Source organism: Apis mellifera, linkage group LG1 (genome assembly GCF_003254395.2).
Source record: "Apis mellifera strain DH4 linkage group LG1, Amel_HAv3.1, whole genome shotgun sequence".
NCBI lineage: Eukaryota > Metazoa > Arthropoda > Insecta > Hymenoptera > Apidae > Apis > Apis mellifera.
In genome coordinates, this window is record NC_037638.1 from 1,152,982 (window position 1) to 1,172,085 (window position 19,104).

Consider the following 19,104-nt stretch of genomic DNA (forward strand, 5'->3'; position numbering starts at 1 on the left):
ATTTTGGGCGAATTACAGATCGAATGATTCGTCGACGAGAAATTTTTCAAGCTTAAGGTGAACGCACGATATACGTGTAAAAGTATTGTACGAAGATTCCAACCCCATTGGACCAATCTATCCGGTTATTTGAAGAATTGATCGGATGTAATTTGTCTTAAATTTTATTCGAAAGAATTTTCTTGCTATTCTAGAAACGATGTTATACGTGATTTCGTAAAACATTTATGACTGGATGTTTTTGACTGTGTATACTTTTCTATAAAATGTATAATAAATGTATTATATTTTATAGAAGACATTAGAATAATGGAAGAGAATTTTTCTTTGTTCTTGGAGAGAATTAAAAATATATTTTTAGTATTTTAATATATTTATTAATATAATTATTGTAATATATCTATTATTAAAAAATAGTAAAATTTTGAAGACTTGAATTATTACAATATAATAACAAGAGATATTAATCTACGATCTAATAATGTAGAAAAAAATATTGTAGTATATGTAATATATCATATTATGTTAGTTCTAGAATTCGACACTAGGCTACGTTTCTTCTTTTGTTTTCTCGCTAGTGGTAGGAAGAACATGGTTTTCTATATAAAGATAAATTTAATAAAATTCCCTAGTAGGATATGAAGAAAAGTAAGTGAAGACTTGACTATGATTCATCCTACTTTTACGTAGGGACGTAATTCTGATCCTCTTTTAAAATTTTCTTAATAATTGATGATAAATTTTGTCTAAATTTTATTTTTAATTTTTTCTTTTTTCTACTTTCAAGTAAATTTTAATATTTAACACCATAATAATACATTTATATAAAGGAAATAAATAGATAAAAATAATAATAATTGAAATATTTAGGTTAAAAATTATCAAATCACATATATTAATGATATGTTTCTGTAAATATTTATATGTATATAAAATATTTCGTACAAATAATAAAAGTTGAAAATTTTAAAAATTTGCAAAACTTTTATTTTATTCATCTATTTTATCTATTATAGGAATTTTTTTAAAAAATATATATATTAAAGCGATATAATATAATTCCTATGATAGTTTTTTTAATTATTAAAGATTTAATAACTTATATAAAATGAAAAAACAAATAAAAATAAATATGCCGAAGTATAATACATGAATAATAATTCAATAACATTAAACTTTGCATATAAAATATGTATTTATTTTCTATTAATATTTTTATATTTATATTTTTTTACGCTCATGTATATTAAAAATTAAATTTATTTTTTATTTGTTAATTACATTTTTAACTATCAATGAACGTAGCATAAGATTGTAGTACGTTAATTCTATCCTAGATGGCGACACATACACGATGCTATTTTTATCATTAGAGTTCTCATTCTAACCTATCTATTTAATGTGGTCAAGTATGAAAAGATCGCATAGGATCAATGGATCCTGTTAATTTTCGTGTTTAATTTCAGTTTCGGGAATGAAATAAAAGACGTTCGTTATAGGTTGAGTGTGGATTAACAAGTGCAAGATTAAAAAAAAATGGAAGTGACTTCTTCGAGTGAGTAATCGGAAAAGATAAATACACAATTTATACTATCAGTCTTTGTAATGAGATTGAGAGCGGGATATATGCTCGTAATGTTCTACTTTCTATACGATTAATTTACAATGAAAAGTTTCTTTATATGCATTGTTTCTTAAATATAATAGAAATGGAAATAATTTTGAGGAAAATGTTAAAATACATAAAATAAGGTCTTTCTTTCTTACATGATCTACACTATTATTGTTATGTATTTTTCTTCGTTATTTTTATATTATAATATAACTGTAAATTTATAATTTATAAATTTGTGATGAAAATGGTTTACAAAATATTGTTTTTCGTACTCTTTGACAGGTAATATGATTCACTATAAATAGAATCATATAGAATTTGTAGCTTTCTAGGTTATGGTTTGGATATAGGCATAAAAAATGGTATTTATTAAAATATAATTGGTATAATGGGCAAAATATTCTTAAGACGGAATCAATATAATAATATATAATAATATTTAAGATGAGATTGTTATTAATTGAAGATTTTTGAAGAAAATATATGTTTTTATCATGATATACATTGCAAGAGGTTAAGAGACAACATATAAATGTCATTTGAAGTACGAATACGTAAGAAAGAAACGAAAAGCATAATTAACAATTTATGATTATAATAATTTCAGAATAGTATTACTAATAAAGATAAATATTAATAATAAAATAATGTTGTAAAATACATAATATTAATATTAGATCTAATCAATTTTTTATTGTTTTTATTTATTTTTGTTTTTTTTTTACCTATGCTAATCATTTATAAATAATATAAATTTCATATTAATATCATATCAGCTGTGATATTGAAAAATAACAATATTATAATTCTTTGCTAAATTTTATTTTATATACTGCTAGCAGCTATTATAAGAAATATAAATTTAATTTTTTATATTAATATAGTTTTTTCACTTTGTAATCTACTCCTGTTCCTATTCAAAGTAGTAACTAATCTATTTGTAGATAATAGCAAAATTAATGATTTATGTTTTTATAATATTAATACTTTAATATTTTAATAATTTACGATATTCTTATTTCAATGTCATATTTTATGTAAATATTCTCATTTTATATGATTTAAGTAAAATTAACATTTTAACTAATATATAATAAAATATTCAAAAATTTGAAAAATTTATATTTATGACGTGTTTCATAATTTTTTCAAATTAAATTTTTTTTTAAATTTAAACATTTAAATTTTGTTTCGATAAATTATTATCTAAACAATAATTTCAATAATTTAACTCGTAATTGAATTATTTAAAATGTTTATATTTCAATTTTTCAATTAAAATTGAATATCATTTTTAATAATTAAGCAATGATATCATTTAAAAATGAATATATATGAATAAATAATATAAGAACAAAAATTTACTTACAATTCGAATTTCTTTTATTCTTAAAGAATTTCCGCGCGAAAAATTCTTGATTGATGTCAAGAAGCGATGAGGAATTTATAAATTTCTGATATTATTGCGAACAAATACTTCCACAAATATTAACACACACGTTTTACACTCTACACTATAAAACACTATATAAATAATATATTTTAAGAATTAATTGCTTATTTATTACATTTATTCGTTAATAATTATTGAATTCACAGTAGATAAACGCATTAGATTCAAAGATTGCAAAGACACTACTACCAACTTCTAATCATGAAAAATATTTCTGTATATATAATCGCAAAATTTAACTTTACATTTGTCAAGTCAATACAAGTCTTAAAATAAATTCTATATTCAATGTTATAAATATTATAAAACATTTTTAATAATATCATATTTTTTATTATTTTATAATATAATAAGTTTAAATAATTTTATATTTCATAAAAATTATTTGAAATGTATTCGTACACGCGCATATTTTCTCTAAAATTTAACTAAAAATTTTATATTTTTTTTTTTACAGATTTTCAAGAGGTCCTAGTGGAATTAGATGAAATTTTGAAGAATGCAACATTTCTTTGTATCGATGGAGAATTTACAGGACTTAATTCAGGACCTGATGGCGGTGTCTTTGATACACCTGCTCAGTATTATGCAAAATTAAGAACAGGATCAATGGATTTCCTTCTTATACAATTTGGCCTTTCTGTCTTTACATTTAATAAAGAAATGCAAAAGTACGAAATTTCTATTTTTAATAAAAATTCTTAAATTAATTATAAAATTATTTTACTAATAATAATTTTTTCTTTTTTTTTAAAGGTATAATCAACGATCCTATAATTTTTATGTTTTTCCACGTCCGTTAAATCGTATGGCTCCAGACTGCAGATTCATGTGTCAAACTTCCAGTATATCATTTCTAGCGTCACAAGGATTCGATTTTAATAAACTTTTCAAATTGGGCATTCCTTATTTAACTACAAATGAAGAAGAAAAATTGATGAAACGATTAGAGGAGAAACAGAGGATAAGAGATGAAGGAACAGAAATATTGCCTATTTCGGACGTCGAGAGACCTCAGATTGAAGAGATTTGGTAAATTAATTGGCAATATTTTTCTTTGCACCAATATATAACAAAAATTAATTGAAAATCATTCTAGTTCGAGGATAGATGAATTTGTCACTTCCGAAACAGAAGAACTATTGATAGAAAAATGTAATGCTTTCATTAGACGACTCGTGTATCAGGAAGTAAAACTAAGATGGCCAAACAAATTAAAAGTTGAAAGTAAAATGAACAATTTTGGATGCATTCTTGTAGTACAAAGATTAGGAACTAAGGAAGAAGAAGAACAAAGAGAGATTGAGAAAAGAGAAAGAGAAAAAACAGAAATTCAACAAGCAGTTGGATTAAGTATTCTTATGAGGAAAATTGCAGATTCCGTACGTTTAATTATTTGTATTATTGGTTTATATAAAATAAATAAAATATAATTTATAATAAAGTACATTTTTGTTCTAGGGAAAATTAATAGTCGGTCATAATATGTTATTAGATCTCTGTCATATAGTACATCAATTTTTTGGACAATTACCGGAATCATATTTTGAGTTTAAGAGTCTTGTTCATAGTCTATTTCCAAGGTAAAAATTTTCAATATTTATTTTTCTGACTACTTGTATAACATTTAGATAAACGTGCTTATTATATGACATTTTTTTTGTAGAATTTTAGATACAAAAATAATTTGCCATTCGCAGCAATTTAAGGAAAATATACCATCGTCGAATTTAGGTATATTACTAGAAACTGTTAGTAAATCACCGTTTAAAATTACAGAAGTGGAACCTATCGATGGTAGAAGTTATTCTACATTATCAGAAAAATGTCACGAGGCTGGTTACGATGCATATATAACTGGAATATGTTTCATTGCATTGTCCAATTATCTTGGTTAGTAATTAGTACAATATTATACAAGCATCGCATATAAATTATTCTAATTTAACAATTTCTGCTTTTCAGGTTCCTTACAAAAACCTGAAGTGCCGATAGTTTTATCGGATTCACCTTTACTCAATCCTTTTTTAAATAAGTAAGTTTTTCTCTACTATACTTAACATCTTTCTATATATTCATTGCAATATTATATAATTTATAATTTTGTTTCAGACTTCTCATAGCAAGATTAAAAGATGTGCCGTATATAAATCTTGTTGGAGATGATCGTAAACATCTTTCTTTAATTCCATTATTTTATTTATAAGTTTTAATTGAATCATTATATTAATAATTTTATGCTTATTCTTTTAGCTAACCCAAGTAGAGATCATGTATTCCATTTAACATTCCCAAAAGAGTGGAAATTTAATGACATATCTCACTTGTTTAGTCCATTTGGTAAGTACATATATATATATATATATGTATTCCAATCCTCTTTATTTGATAATTATCTTTATTTATACAAATACAATACTAATAGAATTACAATCATTTATGTTACAGGAAGTGTGCATGTGTCATGGTTAAGTGATATATCCGCATACATAGAATTACATCGTCGGGATCAAGTCAACGAGGTGATGAAAGTTCTAGCTAAAACGAGTACCTATAAATTACAAAGGTATGCCGATTACCAAGCTTCTTTAGAAAACTTCAATACAGGAGAGCGTAAACGAAAATTATCTTCGTCCGAGTAAGTAGAAACATATTTTTCATTAGATTTTTCTTTCAATATTGTGATATAAATAGAACAAATTGATACTTCTTCTTTTACTTCTGAATACTACTGCAAAACAATCTAATTAAATTCTATGCATACCTCATATGAATTTCATATAAACAGAAATTTGGCATAAATTCAACTTTTCAAACATCGTTACATCATGCATAAGATATCATCTTGAATTATACGCGGTCATTATAACAACTCGATAGCGCCATGAAATTACTAATTCTTCCTCTTAACTTTTCATCTTCTTCACGCTTACCATTCACGCAATTCTTTTTTTCCTTTTTTTTTTTTCTTTTTTGTTCAATTAATTTATCTTTATCGACAATGTTTACAGCAAAATCGTTGATTACTGAACACGCTTATAGAAGTAGCGGCGAATAATTCGATTCATCATAGCCATAAGTTAGTCTTAGCTAAAGACGGAAGTGTTGATATCGCAAGATGCGGGATATTAAACGTTGGCAAGAGTTCAGGTGTCATAACTTAAAAGAAGGAGGAGTAACGTGTTGTCGGAGGCCGAGGAATAAGTCGTATGCTGGTTGATGGTAATTTCAAGCATGCCGCGGTTGGAAGAAAACGGTGTGGATTAGCAGAGAGAGAGAGGCGACGTTTCATAGTCTGGCCGGCTTCTTAGGATTTCCTGTACACGAGAGATTTGCATAGGGTCGTAGAGCTCATTCTAAATTAATGCCAACGACGCTTGTTACACGCGTGTCTCGACTTCCTCCTTCTTCAGCTGCTGCCGCCGCCTTCTGCGCTTTCCTATTTTTCCCCTTGCTCTTGCCACGTTCGACGCTTCTTCTCTCTTCGTCCGTCCCTCTGCCACCTCCGTTCCTCCTCGATCACCGTGCTGTAGGGTCGCCAGTATAAATCAGAATTCCTCGCCCTTGTCGACGAGACTTATCGGAGGCGGCGATCGCGTATCGATCTTGCTGCTATCAATAAATTGATCGATGCGTATTGAAAAATGACTTCTAAGTGGTGATTAATGGATCTACGATGTTCAGGAACAGTTCGAAAGAGGGAATTGATGTTGTTTCGTATAATGTTAGACAGAAGCACTTTACCAAGCAGTGAATTCGATCTTCTTAATCATACGCGTTTGATAGGCGTGTCGTAAATTATCCAACTTGTTCCAACTTGCGAATTGTTTCGATTTAGAAATTTCTATGAGACAATTTTGACTTTTTAACTTGATCGTATATTTTTTACATATGATTTTATCGTGAATTATATTTTATAAACAAATAACGATCTAACCAAGTTATTAATTAATTGTAATTATACGATTATAACAATTGCGTCTTTAAACTGATATACCGACCGAAGATAAGTTTATTAACTTTTACAGTAACAATTGTATCTTTAAACGGATATACCGACCGAAGATAAGTTTATTAACTTTTACAATAATAAAATGTGATGATAATTCGACGAGATAATAATTAGATAATAATTCTGATCGAGGAAGAGAAGAGATTTATTTGTTCGAATGAAAAGATCGTTCGAAACCGTCCGTAGAATCAACCACGGCGACGTATAACACCCAATCGGGCTCATTACGAGTACAAACGAGCCGCATTGCCCACGTGCGAATAAAAGCAAAGACCAGCGTCGGTATTAGGGATCTTGATTAGAATAATGCAACACGTTTCGAATAACGTGTCGTGTCGCTCGACGGGGACGCGTCCGTAATGCAAATGCGCGCGTATGAATCAGTTAGAACAGACACGTGGACAACCACCACGGGTGGATTTTCAAATTGGAATGAGAGGATACACTCCTTTTTCCTCCGAAAAGAAAAAAGAAAAAAAAAAAGGACACGCGCTCTCGCAATGAAACCACTCTGTTGCCGAGTATTCCGCACTCGTTTCACTCTCTCTGTTCATTTTGCCGTTTAATTACTACACTGTTGAATTGCCAGTGTTAATACGCGCTCTGCGAAATGACCAGATACACGTACACGGATATACATCTTGACGGACAAACATGTTACACGTCGGATTTGTGAAATTTTTTTCTTTCAAATTTAAAAAAAAAAAAAAGAAATAACGCTTATTGACAATCAACGATATGTATATTTGATAAAATATAAAATATTTACAGACTTACATTCTAAAAGAAAGATCTCTCTACGAGTTATTACAATTCCAGGAGGGTATGCGAACATTCATTCTTGTCCTCGAGCGACAACAACATTGTATCCCCTTAATTGCTTAATTACCCTCGCAATGCGTCATTCGCGGTTTACCCGAATACACCGCGTTAAATGCACACTTATTAGAATCGCAAATACACTGGCCGGCCGCGGCACATTATCTCGGGTATTTATTTACGGAACTATAAATAAGAACGCCGGCAGATACAGCGCGACAATTTATAATGGCGAACGTGCGGCACGGTAATAGCCGTATAAATTACAATTTGAGTCGAACACCGGCTCGTCCGTTTTTCCCCCGTGGTCTTCAGCTTTCTTAAAACGCCATTTAAATCATATCGATTGGAAAAATCCACTCACGCGTGTGGGTTCTCCACCATTCCTTCGTCGTGTTCAGACCGGGCTTGGACATTTGCTGGAATTTAAAAAAATGATCATTAAAACGATATATTATCTTACTCGGCCAGGTTCTCGTTTCACAACAGTTCTTTATTTCGATCGAACTTAATGGATTGAAAAATTAATTAGAATTTCGAATAATTATTTAAAATGCTCATTTATTGGTATCTATTATACACATAAAACAACTACTATTTCTATTGTTTTCGTAATCGTATAAAGCGCACAACACTTCTTTTTTCAATCAATAATATACATACCTATCATTTTTATTTTTATTTGACGTACGTTAAAGAGAAAAAAGTTGACAATAATCAAACGTATTACTCTATATTATTATAAAAATTGTCGTATTTTCCATAGAATTCATTACAACGTATTTATACAAAAATCTACCGTATAAGTTGACACCTAACCTCGTCGTTCGCTGCAATTAACCAAAGTTCGAACACATTATTCAAATAACTTATCGTTGAACCAACTTTATCCCTTAACTCGAACCATATAAAATTCTCATCCTCGCACTCCATCTCGAAGAACACTAGTCCAGATGTGAAAATTCGTCTCGAATCTCTTTTTCCCTCCCGTCTGCTTTATGATTTGCCGGAGTGCATAATGAACACGCCATGGCCGGGCACACGTGTATCTCTTACACGGTCTCTCGCGCATGCGTGTGCGCGTGATGTCCGGATACTCCGGCATGCCCCATAAGCATATATCACTTGCCGGTACCAATGCATCACTCGGCAAACGCGCGCCAACACCATCGCGGACTGCTTCTGTGTCGCATGGCGACTTTTATCCGTTGCCGCGTCCTTTCCTCCTTTCCTCCGCGTTTCCTCCTCCTTTCGCTCCGCCAACAACCTTCTTTCCCTCGGCAAAGAGGCTTTCGTGTCACGCGGAAACACCGCGGCGAGACCACGGTAATTTATCGACCACGATGGCTCGCGTGCCATGCCCTTAAGGACGATCCGCTTCCAACCACCATCCCTTCGACGCTTCGATAATTTTCACCACTCCCTTCCTTCTTATTATCAGCTTTATGTATACCTGCCTCGTTTATCCTCGTTTACGCATTTTCCCCGGACGCGACCAGTTTTGATCGTTGTGGAGTACACCGTGCATCATCGATGCGCAATCGATAAAGTAGTGAGGGGAAGTCGTCTATGTGTGAAGTATATTTTTGTGTGCGATGGGTTATAGTATTCGGTGTGCTGTTTAAAAAGATGTAAAAAGGGGGGTTCTTTTAAGTTTGGATCGAGCAATTTGAAAAATTATGTAAAAAAAAAAGAAAAGAATTATTATTGACTAGAGGAAAAGAAATTTAAAATATATTTTTTTTTGCGCAAAATTTCATCGGTTAATATCGTTAAAACTTTGCAGTTTTTTCATTTATAGTTGTAATCTAAAAAATTTTACATTTTTCGATGCCAATACTTTTCACACGTTCAAATTGTTTGATTCAATTTTAAAAAATTATCTTAATAATTTGTCTTTATCTTAATATTATTCTGTTTTAAAAATTATTCGAATATTATCGCTTATGCTTTACTTTATCTTTAAAAAGCGTATATTTCCATATCAATATAGTTCAACTCTTTTTTTTTTTTTTCTGAACTTAAATCTGCAAAAACTATTCGTTCGATATATATCATTAGCTGAAAGTTAAACAATTCGTCGAGCAGATGAATGAAAATGGTAGTATCTCGCTATCCCCCTCTCTAATTAAAATTTTTCCACGACCGCGTGGAAAAAAAGAAGAATCCGGTCACTTTGCATATCGGTGGTTAACTGGCGTTGGCGATTTCAATGGACAGCCAGCGAATCGAAGCAATTCGCGGCGTGTAATGACAATTTACGAGGCGAATCGCTATGCGACCGTGGATTAAGCTATTAATATCAACCGCGGGGACATTGATCCTTGCCATCTTCGAAGAAGGAAAGATTTCTGCCACTCTTATTAAGTGTTATTTATCGCAACCGCGATTCGTTCATTAAAGAAATTATTAGACACACACTAACCGACAGTCGATAAATTTGTCAAATAGCGATGGGACCAAGCTCGTATTTCAAATCTTTCACGTAGAGTATTTCGAAAAGAAAGGGGCAGAATGAAATTCGGATTCAAATTCGTCGAAAAGTTTCATGTGCGATTCGAATCAACAAAGTATAAAAAAAGTATAAAAGATTGTCGAACTTCATGACTGTTTTCAGAAATTCAAAATTCGAGTCAGCTCGAAGGGATATCGAATTTTTCGAAGTATCGTCTCTAATTTTTACTCGGTTTCGCGTTAAACTCGATCCCATCGCTACCGATTTTTCGAAACGACCGAGGATATATACGGAACATTGTAGCAACGCTAGACATTTTTATTACACCGATCGGTCGGTTAAGCAGATCGTGGCTCGCGGACACGGTTGTCGGGAGGCACGAATTTATGCTTCGAGCGTGCGCGAAATGAGGCGCGTTAAGGGCCTTTGGAAACAGCGACAACCATAACGGTGACGTTTATTGTTTCATCGACACTCTCTATTTTTCCGTAATGAAACTGATATTAATCGTACGGGGCTGTATATTCTCTCCACTGTTCGATAAATTTCGATCTATACTTCGTTACCGAAGTGAGCCGAAAAAAAGTATCCTAACCTATGCTCTCTTCTGTGCGTTAATCGTCGTGAAACACATTACCGTTCGAGCTCCACCGTTCGAATAATTAACCTCGCCTCGAAACGGTGGATCCCTAGCTTCTAGTAACTTTTTTCGGCGCGATAAATTATTATAAAAAAGAATTGGACCGATATTTTACGATACTCGCAAATATTTTCTCTTTCATTTCCCCTCTGACGATAAAAACAATCGCATTCACACTTTGTATATCCTTTTGCTTTTTGTTCAATTTTCTTCTCTCAAGTGAGACGTCAACTTCTCGCAACGAGAAATGAGATTCTAATTGCATTTTATGAAAGTGTCACGTTATCGCGTTAAACGAGACAGGCAGGATAAATAAAAAAAAAAGAAAAAAAGAAAAGAAAAAAAATACAGATATCCATTAGAAACGATATCGACGTCTAATGGGTTAGTTTTACAAGGATATCTGATGATATTTTCATACGTCGAGATAATGTTCGCGGTTTGAAAAAGGTAAACCTAGCGGGAGGCAGTAGATTTCCATGCATAATGCAAATACTTTCAACGAGCCAGTACAGCGAATACCACGATATTCTCTGTATCTGGCTTTAGACTTTAGGGATCGCGGTTGTAACGAGTTTAACACGCTTTGGATTTACCCCCTCCCCTTCTCCTTCCTTTTCTTTCGCTTCTCTTTTTTTTCTCGCCTCGTAGAGAATCAAACGATTTCTCGAAATTATTAATTAGAATCGCTTAAGAATTCACAAATCTTCATCATCGCACGATCACAACTCACAAAGATCATTAAACCGCGACTTATTACATCGTCGAGACTTTTTCGCATGCATTAATGTGTAAAAAATTTTAAGTTTCGGAATAACATCGAAATAAATCGATCTATCGCCATGTACAACTGGTAATATTTCGATTATATGAGATGAAATTACTAAAAAAAAAAAAGAAAAAATGTAATCGCTCTGAGTGACACGAATCTGATCTCGTAGGATTGCTCCCAGGATTGCGCCCACGCGAAAAATTCAAGAAAAAGTGTTAAATCTCATTTGGGCTATAAGGAAGTTTTTTCCTCGTTTGTGACAAGGTCATTTACGTTCCTACGGAACAATAACACGATGAGATGTGCGTTGATGCTTTTTAATTTAATCAAATTTAATTACTCGAAATTCTTGTATTTTCAATATCGTAAAAAGTAGTGTGCAAAAAAGTGTCTCTTGTTGTATACGAGATGTTGTATGCAACAACTGTTGGATTTTATTAAAAAAAAAAAAAAAAAAAGGAAATTTAATAAAATCCCGTACGTACGAGATCTGACGATACGAAAGATACTGACTTCTCACCGACATTATCGAGCCAGACCTCGTGCGTACATAGATAAATGACTCGATCGGTAACGCGCATAGTTGTACACACATTATCGATCAATCGGGTCTCCTTTGACGTTAACGCGTTATTACCGTGTATCATGCAGATACGCATGGTGGTGGTTTACAACGGAGCGTGTTTTATTGCAGAAATCATTTCAATCATTTCGAAACGATCAGTCCTAACGAGACAACGCACACTACGGAGCACTATTACTACCACTATACTACTAGTATTACTACTAGACCACTACAACTTCCCCTGTACGCTGTTCGAAGGATCGCATTAATACGAGTATAAGAATTGTTACGATCCACACCTTCGACTCATCTCAAGCTCAAGGATGTTTTTAACAGAATAAAGTTATATCGCTCAATAATAAAAGTTATTCTAACAATAACTTTTTCCTCCTTCAAAACTTTCTTACCGAATGATACACGCTTTAACCTCCAAGGTGCATATGCGCGCCACTCCTGTAAGTGGCGGCAGTCGAGTACTACCGAGCACGCCATTATTTATATGGCGTATAGCGAAACGCGTGTGCAATAATTTTTCCACAATTTTTCTTTTCTTTCTTTTTTTTAAACGTCTCTCGCGGCTGTGTGAAAATATCGATCGTCGAATTAATTGATTTCGGAGATAAAACTGTTCGTTAAACCATCACCAGTTAGAGCTGTTGGCGACGTGGTCGATCGTTGAAAAGGCGCGCAGAATCGGAAGAGAATTCCCCGGTTGACACGGGTATCTGGCATTCTTGCGCCGATCAGCCATACTTAACGACGATGTTACACACGTGCATTCTGCATGCACGCACGTGATGCTGCATATTCATAAGTTGTGACCACGGCCGGCAACATTTCCGCGGCAAGCTTCAACACGTGCACCGAATAAATATTCTTGCCCCGTTCTCTAATGCTCGACTAGAAGGCAATTGATCTCTTTTCTTTTTCTCTCTCTCTCTCTCTCTCTCTTCCCGAAAGATTCGGGGAGGAGGGATAGAGTTTCGATTACCGGAAAGAAACATTGATCGATCATCGCGTGTACGCTACGCTCGGCATACTCTGTCACATACGCGACGAACACGAGCATGATTTATCCTTTTGCGAACTATATATACTAGTTTCCTAACCTATACTAGTTTTCTAGTATCTAATTTAACTTTAGTTATATTTTATATTTTACGTCTCGTTTGTGTATTAGTGGAGAGGAGGATATTCAAGCAACAAGTTGTACGAAGAAAGAGAGAGAGAGAGAGACGAGTAAAAGACAACGTGAGAAATTTCTATGTTATACGACACCGTTTGACTTGTTTCACGAAAAAAAAAAAAAATAAACTATGATTTACGCGTGCATACTCGACTCTTATCTCTTCTCGTCGAGATTATTTATAATAATCTGATAATAAAAATGTTAAATGTATACACGTTTATTAATGTCAAAAAATTTTTTTTTTCCTTTTTCTTATTAAGACGCATCACCGTCTTATAAGACTTTTAATACACATGATATACTATACTATTTATATATATAATCACATTTATATCGTTTCGTTTTTTTAAGTGGATCGTACTTATCGAATTTTTCTTTCTTTCCTTCTTTCTTTCTTTCTCTTTCTTTTCTTTCGGAGGAGAACTCGATAAAACAGGCACGAAACAAAAAAAAAAAAAAAAAAAAAAGAAAATGGACAATATCCATCCCCTCTTCTTTTGTTCATTGTAGGGCAGTGTCCACGTTGAAAAAGGGTGAGAAATCGGTGGCAACGAACGGCGTGAAGAACCCTCAGGACGACGATAGCTGGGAAGTAGCCACAGGTAATGACCTCGAATTATCATCAGACTCCATCATCCCTTGCCCCTATCCCCACGAACGATCGAGAGCAACGTCGGGGCCTCGTGGAGGTGGTAATCACGAGGCCGACGAGGCCTCGCTCATCCTCGAGCAAATGAAGGTCGTGCAGAGAATCAGATTAAAGAACAGTCTTAGCTTGCCCACGGATTTGCGGAACGATCGGAGAAAGGATGCGGTGCCGAAATACACTATATTGAAACGTAACCCCCAATTGTACCGCGACGATGTTGCGACGACGGTCGCTGTAAACACGGGTGTGGACGAAGTCGCGGAGAGGAAAGTCGTGTCGAAAAGTATCGAATCCCTGTCCACGAGCAGCAACTTGTGCCAAGGATCGGACGCCAAGCCGGACGATCGTTGCAATCCCTTTGTGTCGGGATCGGGTAACAATTCCTGCTTCAAGCAGGAGAAGTCGTCGAGGAAAGGTCGAGTGTCGGACAAGGCCACGGTTTGCGCCACCCCCGCGCACAACAGTGGCGGCGCTGGTTGCGGCAGGCCGCCGGGAGGGGGGATCCAGGCAAGAACGCCCTTAGTCCCGGCCAAGTGTAGTAACAGTAACGTAAACAGAGACGGGCAGGAGTGTCACGCGGAGGCGACGGACGCGTTGAGGAAAAGGGTCGGCGGTGGCGCTGGCAACCCAGCGCCTTCGACCAGTACCGAATTAAGTTGTCGCGGGAAAAGGCAGCCGAGAACGAAATTCTGCGGCTCGAGAAATAATTTGAATAATAAGGAGAGGGGTTGCCCGGACGACGAGAGGCAGAATTGTTCTCAGAGGTGGCCTCGGAGGAGCAACGATGATCGAATCGAACGGCGATTCAGTAAAGGGAGGCGTTTGTTCATAATATTGGTAAAAGTTTTGGGTATAATTTTCCTTTATTATATCGTGATTAAAACGGATTGAGAGTATAATAACAGGCAGGCGTGATCTCGATATCATCCCTTTTTGCTCGAAAGATAATAATAACGAGAGAGTGATTAGCGATGCTCGTGTTAGCGTGATTGAATCGTGATTCGATCGTTCGAAATTTTTCTTTTCTTTTTTCTCTCTCTCTCTCTTTCCCCCGCCCCACTTTTTTTACTCGAAACGCGCGAATAATTATTATTTGATACAATGTTTTTTTAGAAAAAATACTTTTTCCTCGCCTCGAAAAGAAAGAAAAAAAAAACAACCGACTTATCGATACATAAGTTTTTAATCGTTCGAACGTTGTTTTTTATATTTTTTACTCGCCGTATTTCGTACGTCTGTTTTTTTTTTTTTTTTTTCTCTCGTGGAGAACAATTCAACGAGATTTGCGCGCAAGATTTTCGTTTCCAATTCGCGAACGTAACAAAAAAAGAAAAAAGAAAAAAAGAAACTTGAACTCGGACAATAAATAAGGATGCGTTAATCGATAATCGAACGAGAAACGGGGATATATTTTATATAAGAATAATTCATTCATAATTCTATTATCATTTCAACATTTTTAGGAATAATAGTGTTGTTAAAAGTTAGTAGATTTCGAGTAGGTATTTCTCGTCTTTTTTTTTTTTTTTTTTTTTTTTTTTAGAGGAAACTATTCACGGTTGCGTGTTTTTTACGAAAGTTACGTACATACCTTTTTTTAACAAAGAGAGTTACAAAGAATTTTTTACAATTTACAATTTTTACATTTTATTTAAGCAAACAAGTTTTATATACGAGATCTTTACACCTTTTATTTATTGCGTATATATATATATATATTTATTTATTTATATATATATACGAAAATAACAGGAGACGTTTAAACTTTAAACGAAATTATGTATACTCGAGAAGAAAAACGAAAAAAAGAAAAGACAAACGTTTAGAATTATTTAAATATTTTAATGCTTACGATTAATAATAATTATTTAATTGATAATTCTATGTTATTAATAATGTATTCTATCATTCAAATTTTTATTGTAAAAAATTTATCATTCGTGATAGGGATCAATTGGAATCAATTGTATTTATCGTAGGAACGCAATGTAATTATCATTTATGATAATGATGATGACTGACTATTACTACTATTACTGCTACCACTACCACTACTACTACTACTGCTACTACTACTATTACTACTGCTACTGCTACTGCTACTACTATTACTACTGCTGCTACTTTACGTAGAATTGTTTATTCCTACTTGTTTTGCAAGTTAAGTTAACAATGTACTGAAATTGTAACAATCAAAAAAAAAAAAAAAAAGAAAAGAATCTACCACTGCCTTTGAAAACGAAAAATTTTGAATTTGTTTACATTAATTTGTACCAATTCGTATATTTCTATAAATTACAAAATATATAAAACAAATTTCTATAAATTTCCTTATTCTATTCTTTCATTCTGCTCGAATTAGAATTAGAGATTATTATTTTATTTTTCAGCCGCGACAATATACATTTAATATTTCGATAAATCGATCAACCAATCGAATAATAAACTTGTGCGAAATCTTTTTTAAAAAGATTGACGAACCGTTGAGACGAGTCTTAGCCATCTTAGCCTCTTTCTTCGAAGACACTTTTTTTTTTCTTTCTTTTTCTTCTCTCTTTCTCTCTCTCCCCCTCCCCCGTCTCAACAAACGTTACATCGCTTATATATATTGGGTTGGCAACTAAGTAATTGCGGATTTTTTTTAGAAAATCAAAGACAATTTTTTCATGGAACTTTATTCTGTAATGCGTTGCCCATTTTGATCAATGACCTTTTGCCATCTTTCAGCCAGCATCATAATCCCACGTTCGTAAAACTTGTGGTTTTTATTAGCAAAAAACTGAATCAGGTACGATTTGATATCATCATCGTTATTGAAATTTTTACCATTCGAGGAGTTTTGTAAAGATCGAAACAAAAAGTAATCGGATGGTGCAAGGTCAGGACTATATGGTGGATGTGGCAAAACGTCCCAACCAAGCTCCAATAATTTTTGCCGAGTGACCAAAGATGTGTGTGGCCTTGCATCGTCACGATGAAATACAACACCTTTTCGATTTGTCAATTCGGGCCGCTTTTCTTCAACCGCATCGTTTAATTTCGTTAGTTGTTCGATGTAGACGACAGAATTGATCGTTCGATTGGGTAGTAAGAGTTCAAAATAGACAATTCCTTCGTAATCCCACCAAACTGATAACAAAACCTTCTTTCGACGAATACCAGCTTTCGATGTTGTTCGAGCTGGTTCACGTGGCCTGCTCCACCATCTTTTCCGCTCGATATTGTCGTGAACAACCCATTTTTCATCGCCAGTTATCGGTCGTTTTAAAAATGGATCATTTTCATTACGTTTCTTTAGCGAATCGCAGCTGTTAACGCGTCGCGTTAAATGCTTTTCTTTCAGTTCGCGAGGAACCCATGTATCGAGTTTTCGAACATAGCCAAGTTGTTTTAAGCGGTTTTCGATGCATGTACGCGATACACGAAGCTTCTCTGCAATCTCACGAGTTGTACTGTGACGATTCGAATCGATTATGAGTGATCGTATCGATGAGTGAAATCTTCAATTACTTAGTTGCCAACCCAATATACACACACATCGATCGCTCACTTGATAAATCAAGATAAAACTGTAAAAATTTTCAACTAACAAACTCGAAGGGTTATGTCATTGCGCATAAACCGTGTTCTTGTTTATGTGCGCAGGGAAACGACGCCGGAAGCGGAGGAACTATGCGGATGCAGAGAATGCGCAAAGATCGAAACAGAAACCCTTTGTCGAGCCTGATTCCTGGGAATAAGTTTGCCCGAAAAGGGAGCAATCGAATTGTAAACATATCGTCCTGTGACGGAGTGACGGTAAAACAAGTTGAAGATTAATATTGAAATATAGACGATATATTTTATTGTATCATATTCTTTTTTTTTTTTCTTTCTTTTGTAATCGATCAAAAAACAAACAAACAAGCAAACAAACAAACAAACAAACAAATATTGTGAATCAAAGAAAAAATTTCCAGGTGATCGTTTCTTTCTTTCTCTCTTCTTTTTTTTTTTTATTTTTATTATTATTATCGTCTTTTATTTTTATCTATATTTATTTATCTATCTATTTATTTATTTTTTTTTTAACGCACCCAGAAAACGCACCAGTTCGAGAAGGAGTAGAGATAGAGTTTTTTTACGTTAGCCGATATTTCTGATGTTTCTCTCTTCGATGAGGAGAATGAAAAAAAAAAAAAAATTGAACCGCTTAGAAAAAAAGCTTAGCGACGATATATAATAATTCTTGTTCACAATCAACGACGATTCGTTGATGACGAATTTTGATTTCTCGTTGATTTCTCGAAGATCGATCGTATATCCTCTGATTATATATATATATATACACACACATCGTGGATGATTTTTCACGGTACGATCGATTTAATAGAAGTACAAATGTATGTCGGTTTGTGAATAATTGATTATATGGTCGTATATATACATATACATATACATATATATATATATATATATATGATCGTTGAAACGAATAGGCGAATTAAATTTTTTAACATCGGGACACACGCTTTATATTGTTAACTATTCTCGAATATTAGAACACGAGTTTGACGAAATATTTTTCTTATACACAACGGTAGACAACAACGTGCAGTAGTAGTCTACTCTGATTCAACGTGAAATGGATTGATAATGGAATAAAACACTTGATGCAAGTTGATCTGAAAATTCTATTGTATTATTATTCATGCTTGATCTCCCATCTCTTCGTTTCCTTTAAAAAAGAAAAAAATATCGGAATATAATAAAAAGAAATATATTTTCTGAAGAATCTGATTAAGACTCTGATTGAACGGTTTCTTGCTTTTCAGTGTATCGTGCACTGACGAGAAATACAGAAAATAATTAATTAATGCGTTAAATTATTAAGATATTATCGTTTACGTTTTTTTTTTGTAACTTTTATTAGAATTAACGATGGATTAAAAAAAA

At 33.3% G+C, this 19,104-nt stretch overlaps 1 protein-coding gene and 1 long non-coding RNA gene across 5 annotated transcripts; one reads left to right on the forward strand and one right to left on the reverse strand.

Annotated features, from left to right (window-relative positions):
- The first annotated feature begins 1,383 nt into the window (after positions 1 to 1,383).
- On the forward strand, positions 1,384 to 18,024 carry LOC408626 (poly(A)-specific ribonuclease PARN). 4 transcript variants are annotated; one of them, XM_006557350.3, is made up of 12 exons: positions 1,384 to 1,555; positions 3,526 to 3,739; positions 3,825 to 4,100; positions 4,168 to 4,450; positions 4,530 to 4,651; positions 4,735 to 4,961; positions 5,034 to 5,103; positions 5,181 to 5,236; positions 5,322 to 5,408; positions 5,517 to 5,706; positions 14,031 to 14,122; positions 17,815 to 18,024. In XM_006557350.3, exons 1-12 carry the CDS (start codon positions 1,537 to 1,539, stop codon positions 17,907 to 17,909), a joined length of 1,731 nt encoding a protein of 576 aa, XP_006557413.1. In that variant the 5' UTR covers positions 1,384 to 1,536; the 3' UTR covers positions 17,910 to 18,024. The 4 variants fall into 4 exon arrangements, with proteins under 4 accessions (XP_006557413.1, XP_006557414.1, XP_016773278.1 ...); XM_006557351.3 differs by lacking the exon at positions 14,031 to 14,122; XM_016917789.2 differs by lacking the exons at positions 14,031 to 14,122; positions 17,815 to 18,024 and adding an exon at positions 11,936 to 12,224.
- LOC102655614 lies at positions 5,912 to 9,785 on the reverse strand. Its single transcript, XR_407457.3, has 2 exons — positions 8,563 to 9,785; positions 5,912 to 8,318 (listed from the first exon to the last, which is right to left on the reverse strand). It is a non-coding gene; the product is annotated as an uncharacterized LOC102655614 (long non-coding RNA).
- Positions 18,025 to 19,104: the final 1,080 nt, after the last annotated feature.

What these genes read in the sequence shown, in the direction of transcription:
- LOC408626 (XM_006557350.3), top strand. An exon ending in AAATCTTGTTGGAGATGATC is followed by an intron (nt 5,237 to 5,321) that starts GTAAACATCTTT and finishes TTATTCTTTTAG; the next exon opens with CTAACCCAAGTAGAGATCAT. An exon ending in CGAAAATTATCTTCGTCCGA is followed by an intron (nt 5,707 to 14,030) that starts GTAAGTAGAAAC and finishes TGTTCATTGTAG; the next exon opens with GGCAGTGTCCACGTTGAAAA.